The sequence below is a fragment of the Lissotriton vulgaris genome, chromosome 7 (assembly GCF_964263255.1).
Source record: "Lissotriton vulgaris chromosome 7, aLisVul1.2, whole genome shotgun sequence".
NCBI lineage: Eukaryota > Metazoa > Chordata > Amphibia > Caudata > Salamandridae > Lissotriton > Lissotriton vulgaris.
This window is the reverse complement of record NC_141695.1, coordinates 451,122,858-451,131,784: the sequence shown is the minus strand read 5'-3', so window position 1 is coordinate 451,131,784 and position 8,927 is coordinate 451,122,858. Positions and strand designations below refer to the sequence as shown.

The following is an 8,927-nucleotide window of genomic DNA, read 5'->3' as shown; positions in this document are numbered from 1 at the left end:
TTCCCCATTAGCCTTGGAAGCTATGACTATGGGTGCCAACAACTCAGATGAGTCTATGGGTTGTATGACGCCCAATACACAACCTGCCTAGCTCATTCTTAAGGGGCTGTCTCATTAGAATGGGAACAGGGCGGGTTTTGTGGACCACTGGTTTTGCTCCTTGTTTGACTTATATTTTGTGTTGAAAGCTTCTCTAAAGTCCCAGTTCATCTGTGAAAAGACTCAGAAATTCATCACATGTTGTCTTGTCCCATTCAGAATCTTCCACCAGAATAACTTGATCTCTATTGTTGGGGTCGAGTATAATTCCCAATTCCTTCTGGTGTTGCCAACCTAGAAGATTGGACCCTACTCTTACCACATACACTTTACCTACAGTGGACCTTCCTTTAAAATTTATTTGGGCTTCCATCATACCTACCAGGGGAATGGGATCTTTGATGTAGCCTTTGGGCGAAATGTCAGGTTTTGTGATTTCGGCACTTTGATCTCCCAAAAATCTTTTATAGTCCTCAATATTTAACAAGGTAAAGGGTGAACAAGAGTCTGCAAACATTTCAACGGTTTTGTTATTGAGTGGCACTTTACATTTGGGGTATCCTAGTCTGGTATAACTGCTTACACTTTTCACTTGAAATACACATTTCTGGGGTTGTGCGCTCTCAACATTTACTGTTTTGACTTGGCTGTTGTCTCCATCCCTACAAACTCTGGCTAAATGGCCTCTCCTGTTGCATTTCTTGCAAATGACTTTATGGGCAGAACAGTGTGGGCTCTTTGCCAAATGGTTATTGCTACCACATCTGTAGCATTTTAGTTCAGGGTGTTCTCTCATAGGTTTGTTGTAGGGTTACCCTTTGTTTTTTACTTTAAAAATATTACTGTTTGAATCTTTCACGTGTACAGAGGCAACTACCTCTTCAGTTACTTTCATTTCTTTCAAATATTTAGTCGTGTGTTCAACATCTTGAGCTAGGGAACTTGCTTCTTCCAGTGTAGGATTTTTGGCTAATAATTTTTCCTGTATCTGACTGCTACTTGTGTATCTGACTAATTGATCTCTTATCAGGGAGTTGTTGAGTTCGCCAAAGTCACACAGTTGGGTGAGACCTCTTAAAACTGCTAAATAACACTTGACAGATTAACTCTTCCCTTGCACATGGTTGAAGAACTTGTGGCGCTCTAGAACAACATTTATTACTTTGATCTCTCAAAAATCCATTGTGCTTTGCACACGTGTGTACGGATCCCATCCTCGTCGCCATCATAGAAAAGATACAATAATCATGATGATGCCAGTAATGTAAGTAGACACCTTTATTCTGGTCATCCACTGTCCTCTGACAAACACATTCCCCAACTTTCCAACATGAATTCCCTGAACATTCCAGGTGGCAGGAAAGGGGTGGGGGAAGCATACCAAAAGGAAAAGAAGGGAGGTGAAACATGGCGGGGGAATAGGTTACAACACTTTCCATCTGCTTTTCAATGGCATTGGATCGCCATAGACAGGCAGACAGTAAGAGACATCATAATCCCTACGGTGGTGGCTGAGCAGGCACTGCCCCTATTTTAGGCATTACGGTCTCACCGCGGCTCAGATATATTCTTTGAGCCCGTTGGAACAGCAGTGGTCATTCTCTCCCCAGTTCATAATCCGGTGGTCGAATCGCATCGATAGATGTCAGTGGACCCACCACCGAACATCAGAATGAGGGCCTAATTAACATATTTTGCCTGTTACTGAATCACACTGATTTCTGTTTACTCTTTTTCACAAAAATATCATAAAAATTGTATGTGTTTGTGCACACTCCTGTGATTCAGGACCTACAAAGTAATACATTTCTAGATTATTGGTCATAAGCAAAATAATAACTATTAGAAGGCCAAATGTAGTTTCTGGCTAACTCTGCATTTTCTTCGTTTTTCAGAGAAAAAAAGACCTGCATCCAGGTGTCTTCAAACATTAAAAGAATGAAGGAAGTACTCTTCTTTGCCTGGAGCAGTGTCTTATTTTTCGTCTCCACCAGGACTCACTTCAGCCTTGGGTGGACCAGTAAAAAATGTGTCCTAGCTGAGGATGCCACATACCTGGACAGACTGCCAGATTGTTATTCATGGCCTTCATTTCAAAACAAAACCTTATTTGCTAGGTGCGGTAATATAGCTGCTTTACCAGAAGATCTATCTGATGTTCCTAGAGATGTCCTGGCTCTGTGTGTTACTGGAAGTGTATCAACCATTCACAGGAATGTACTCTGTAGGTTCCAGGCGCTACAGTATTTGTATTTGGAGGTTGAAGTTCAAACTGTGCTCTCAGGAGCGTTCCACGGACTGCCACACCTTCAAAACCTCACCATTTTATATGATCCCTTATCTTTCCAATGCAAAAACATATCATTTGCACAAGATGTATTTCTCAATTTGACATCCTTAAAAACTCTAACCTTGAATAACATCTGTATTAATCATATTGGACAGGTGGATCTACCACCTTCTGTTCAGCTTCATGAACTCTCTCTACAGTATGATAACATTAATGACTTGTCCATAGTTTTCAATGTCTTCAGGGGAATGCAATCAGTTCACCGACTAGACCTAAGCAACAACGACATTGAGATCGTACAGATGAAACTTGGGTTCAAGCAATGGGATAACATTCCAGCGATCTTTGAGCTGGATCTATCGGAAAATCCTGTCAGTAAACTTAGCCCGGATGCTTTTAGTAGGATGGGGCTTCGCTCGCTGATTCTTAGCCCTCCGCCCCCGCTGTTAAATGATCTTTCGCATTGTGGAGCTGACACATTAGACAGTTTGTTTCTTAGGTTTGTGAAGAAGAAAACTTCATCTACCATTAACATGTGTTACATTGCTTCAAGATTTAAACTAGTGTCCTTTGCTGTTACCGATAGTGACCTTGAGCAGTTGTCAGGAGAGGGCTTGTCCGAGTGTGGGTCTTTGGAAACCTTGGATCTGAGTCACAATAATCTTAAATATCTTGCAAGCGATATTTTATACAAGATTCCTCATCTGATAGTTTTAATTCTCTCTCGAAATACTGACCTCAAACTAGATCTGTGCCCTCTTTCATATGAAAAAATGCATTTCTATTCTGGACTACAGGTTCTGCACTTCGCATTCAACAATGTAAGCTTTGTCAAAAACAAACAATTTGCCTGCATGGCTTATTTACTTGTGCTGGATCTCAATTCAAATAGGATCGAAACAATTGAACCTCTGGGATTCTTCGGATTGCTCCACCTAAAGCATCTGGATTTGCATGACAACAAACTCAAGCTTCTAGATAGTCTCATTTTGCAACATGTGCCCAACTTGATGACCTTGGATATTAAAGGAAATTCCTTCAAAAAACTTGAAGGGGATCAATGGGGAGAGCTAAAGTCCCTCAAAGAGCTCACACTGGACACAAACAACATGTATCTTATACCTGAGAATTTCCCTCAATTAACCGTTTTAACATGGACATTAAGTGATTATATACGTATCAAAAGTAAAAGTGACTTATCACTTTCTTCTGTGAAAATAGTGACTTTGGTAGGCCTTTATATCAATATCGATACGCCCAAAGGATTGCTCTTCCACAACACCACAGAACTTTTTATAGCTTTTAATGCTGATATCATGTCTATGAACCAACAGATCTCTTTTTACCAGATGTGCCCCATTGTAGAGAAACTGTTTTATAGTCATTTTATTGGTGGAGGATATTACAGTGCATTAAATTTCTCTAATTTAATCTATTTGAAATATTTAGAAGTATGGAATTTGAATTCAGCTATGTACAACTCCACTTATAACCCAGAATTTCTATTTCTGAATTTGCCAAGTTTACAATGTCTTATTCTGGAGAATTCTGGGCTTAAATACCTAACTTTTGGCATGTTCCAAAGTATGATCTCGCTTCGTGTTTTTGTAACTCGTAATGATGCTTTTGCAATACTGGATAATGGTGTTCAGAGATTATTTCCAAAGCTGAAATATTGGTATTTAGAAGATGTAACCTTCCCATGCGATTGCGCCAACACAAGGTTTTACACTTGGGCTGCCAGTACACCACAGACATTTGTCACCAATTTTAGCAATTTGATCTGCATTCAGGAGCGTACAAAGCTTAACTTTTTATTTTTTTTACATAATTGTGAGCAAGAAGTAGAGTTTATGTTATTCCTTTTGACATCCATATTTCTTCTTTTTTTCATATCTGTCACATTACTATACAAAACATGCAGCTCTCATTTCTTGAGTTTGATATATATATTCTATGCTTGGCTGAACCGAATAAGGGGAAGAAAAGGCAAGCCTGTAAAATATGAGTTTGATGCTTTTGTGTCCTACAGCAGCAGTGACCAAGACTGGATATTGCAGCATCTCATTCCAAACCTGGAGGAGAAAGGGCCACCATTCTTCAAACTGTGCCTACATAACAGGGATTTTGAGGTGGGGAAAGACATTGTGGATAACATAGCAGACAGTATTTACAGGAGCAGGAAGACCATCTGTGTAATCAGCCACAAATATCTGAGGAGTGAATGGTGCTCTCTGGAGATGCGAATGGCGACCTATCGGCTGCTTGCTGAGCAGGAGGATGTCCTCATCTTGGTCTTCTTGGAGCATGTTTCAAAGTACCAGCTGTCTGCGTATCACAGGCTGGCCAGGATGGTGAAGAAAAAGACATACATAGCATGGCCTGATGGAAATGAGGACAAGCAGATGGTATTTTGGGAGAATATGAGGAAGGCCATTGAGAAGACTAAAGTTGAAGACAAAGTGAATTGTTAACAGGTACTGTACACCTTCCCCCAGTGAGTTAGGGGATGTGTACAATAATTGGTTTAACTTTAATTATTTGCAATCCTGGCACTTGATTAGGAACTGTTGAATTGCGTAGACTGCTTACTCTATAATACAGAAGAAACAATACTAACCTTGGCTCAGGGTTAGCAAAGATTAGACAGTAAGAAATACCTGTCTACATTGTGTCCTATGAGATTTTTTTCAGTTTTTGAACAATCAGGACTCTCTACCTCTGTTATGTGCAGAGGCCCTGCTACCAGGCCTCAGGCACATTATCCTCTGCAACACTGAGAGGCATCAAATGTTCATACCAGTACTCTAGAATATGTCCCTAACACACAATGCCACCCCTGCCTGCTCCACAGAGTACTATGGTATTTGTGTCTGGAGCAAGGATCATTTTCTCCACTGTCAGAAATATTTCACAGGGTCTTTGTTTGCCCACTGAGTGCTGATAACCTACTGTCTAGGGGCTAGTTTAACAAAGGCGAACTTACTCTTTAGAGTAAGTTTATAATTGTTGCAATTCACAAAGGAATTTCAGGAGTGGTATCTTAATGACTGCCTGTCTTCTCATGTGCGGAGTCTCCACCACGTGGTTAATTTGTGGATTAGGAGCCTTGTGCCCTCTCTACGGCTGTATCCGAGTTGGGCCCTGGTACCTGCCCTGCGTTTGTGCTACTATGGGTTGCCATATTATTCAATATCACTGTCCTCATGGGTTTATTTCACCTCATGCAACAATTGGGTCGAAACGTCGACATTGAGTTTCAAACCTGGATTGAATAGAGAGATCCTTATGATTGGTCTTCCAAACAGGCATATTACATTAGCTCATTTGAGGTGCTTTAGCCATTGTTGTTAATTGTATAAAAGTATTCTGTGACAACCATTCTCTTCTTTTCCTTATCACGTTGCACATGAGTACTTCTATGAACACTTTTCAATGCACTCTGTTATCCAACCGTGATACGAACTTCTTAACATATGTATGCATCGCTAGGAAGTTTCTGAGAAATATAAATTGGATTCATTTTTGAAAAACCCATGTGTGATTTTTTCCCTCTCTCTCGCAATTATTGCAATACCCGATTTTATATCGTATGTTTCCATTAAGCAATTACCAGTAGTACCACACTGTTGCATGTACCATTTCACTTGCCCATCACTCCTAGGCCAGAGACACAAAGCAGGCTGCCTACTCCTTTGTCAAGGTAGAAAATAAATCTTGAAAAGCCAAATATTTTGCCCTCCATTGCTTGGGTCCTGTTCCCTGCGAAGCAAAGGTGACCTTTGCCGTTATGTAAGTAAGGAAAATGTACCCCAAACCCCTTTTCCTACTAATACAGACATACTTTGGGTGCAGTGACCATACCTCTGGCCACAGAGATGCTGCACCTGCTGCACTAATTGCAGGGGTAGAGCTTTAAAATAATGAGCCCCCATATCTCCCATCCCTCCTTAGGGCCTCCCTCTGGGAAAAATGTCCCTGTCCATTTGTAAATGAAAGCACTAGCCACCACATAGTGCCCCCCCCCTTCTGAGCCATCGCTTCAGCACTATTCTTAGATATTTCTCTTTTCTTTTTTCACCTGGGATATTACTCTGACGTCTCAGGGGCTCACAGTATACGGTTCTGGCTCTGAGAGCTGCCCTGGTGGTCTCCTCCTTGCCATCGCCCCCCTCCACTCATCTGAAAGAACCTCAGAACATAGGTTGAAGTGGAAGGGATCTATCAGGACTGACATGTCTATTCTTTTTACATTTTACAAATACTGTATATTATTCGTTTAAAACAACAGTAGCCCAATGGTTAGCGATTACCTTGAAATATCTCTGGGTGAAAATAAAGGCACAGTAGATGAGAGTGTTTGGGGGTCTCTTCAGCTGGGTAAACTTTAGGCAGCTTTTTTAGGCCCTGAAGCTGGTCTGACTACAGGGTTTATCAAGGATTTAACCGGAGACAGGGCAGGCATTTAAATACCTATAGGCAGGTTGTATCCACATTCCAGTCTTGATAGGATGATATCTTGAAATCATCACGTAGAAAAGTCAACTTGTAGAAGCAATGCTTCGAAATGTTTAAGGGGTTTAAGAGTTGGCCTAGCAGATTTTATGTGGGCTCAATGTGAGATCACTTGGACCTGTATGGATCAGACCAGAATACCAGCAATTTGATCCCAGGGCTAACATTTGGGGTAAAGTGTTCATTGTGAAGATGCAATAGTTATGCTTAGTACATTTTGGGGGTTGTGTTAGAAATATAATGGAATAAATTCTGCTCGGGTTTAGCCTCAGAAAATTGTTCAACATCTAATTACCTATGAAATTTGTTCATACCCTGTTTAGGAGAGGGTCTTAGTTGTAAAAGTGTGAGCCACAAACAGAAAAAGCGTAAAAAGGGATATAGAGTTTCAATTTTTTTTTTTTTATTATTATTATTACTTTATTTCGGCCAGTTTGGCCATAAAAGTCACGTACATACATAAAAATAAGCAATCAAGCAATATGCATGGCAACAATTAATTAAAAAGTGGTACTTAAAAAATAGTTTTTACATTTTCATTTTAAAATACATTTCATTTTGGTAATGTGAGGATTTTGTAAACATATACCATTTAGAATAATTTTCATTTATAATTTAAGGGTTTTGTAAACATATACACCTGTCCAACTCAGAGTACCTGTCCTTGTTTTTTACGGATTATATAAACAGAGTAAAGGAATTTACTTATGCTAAATACAACGTACTGGGTTGAATTACTTTTCATGATCCTATAGGCTTTAGAGCAGGATCTGGTTCCCAAGAGGTTACACATTGGTTTTAGCCATTTCTTTCAAGCATTCATATATGCACTACAAACAAAAAACATATGAACCTCGTTTTCTATGCAGGCATTGGAACACATAGGGCAACACCCCGTTTTAGCATTCAATTCTCCCAGTCTTTTTTGAGCCCATCGTTCTGTATTGTGGTTCAGCATAAGTATTCCGTATCTGAACTTTAAATAGAGCGACTTTGCGATTGGTGGCTCTATCTCGTCCAGGAATGATTCAAAATAGAACTCATCCTTAAATGATAAAAAATCCTGAACAGCGGACCCAACTCTACTTCCATCCACTATTTTTTCACTCATGTGAGTCCAGAAGGCTCGCTTGACTATTAGTTTGGAAGAGGTAGACAATTTGTCAGGAGTCTCCCACATTGAGTATAAACCCTGGAGCGTGAACCATTTTTTAATGTGCACTAGCCACTGGATGGAATTAAGAGAATCAAGAAGCAACAGTTCTTGTAGGCCATTTCTGTATTCTATCAGCTCCGGGGTGGTCCAAAGCCTAACCCAGAATATTAGTGGTCTTAAAATAGCAAAATAGTCTGTTCTCCTAAAATTCAGATCAAGTTGAAGGGGTAAAAGAGGTGTACTATTTGGGACCCTTACAATGGCACGCATGAATTTATTGTCCAGGCTCTGAAAACTATTTTTTGCCCAGGGGCCCCATATCTCTGCTCCATATAGCACAGCAGATTGAATTTTAAATTTAAAAAGTTCTAAAACAGGGGTTACACTTTTGCTTGTGCTGGCATTCATTTTGCATAAGATCGGTTTGACATTATGGGCATATGAAATCTTACTTTTCTCGATTTGGGCCTTCCAACTTAGTTTCGAATCAAGTACAACACCCAAATAGGAAAAGTTTTCCACAGTACCTAGTTTTTGACTATTCAGGGTCAAGAACCCTCTATCTGGTTTACTGGGATTTAATGACATACATTTTGTTTTGTCAGCATTAATTTCCAAACCCTTTGTCAAGCAATAGCAGCTGAAGGAGTTAAGGAGTGCCTGGAGGCCCTTTTTTGTCTGAGATATAAGTATGGTGTCATCTGAGAAGAGCAACGCAGGCACCCTTTCTCCATTAAGCTGCGGGGAATCATTGACACAGGCATTCAAATATTCGGGGACATCATTAATAAACAGAGAGAACAAGGTAGGGGCCAGGACGCACCCCTGGCGAACCCCGCGTTCAATAGGAATATTGCGTGTCAGCTCACCATTAGGGCCCCACCTAATGTTTGCAAAGTTGTCAGCATGCAGCTCAACTATTTGGGC

General features: G+C 40.3%; 1 protein-coding gene across 1 annotated transcript; it reads left to right on the top strand.

Moving 5' to 3' along the window:
* Positions 1–1,977: 1,977 nt before the first annotated feature.
* Positions 1,978–5,229, top strand: LOC147701839 (toll-like receptor 12). Its single transcript, XM_086928714.1, has one exon. The coding sequence runs from the start codon at positions 1,978–1,980 to the stop codon at positions 4,801–4,803; it is 2,826 nt and encodes a 941-aa protein (XP_086784840.1). The 3' UTR covers positions 4,804–5,229.
* Positions 5,230–8,927: the final 3,698 nt, after the last annotated feature.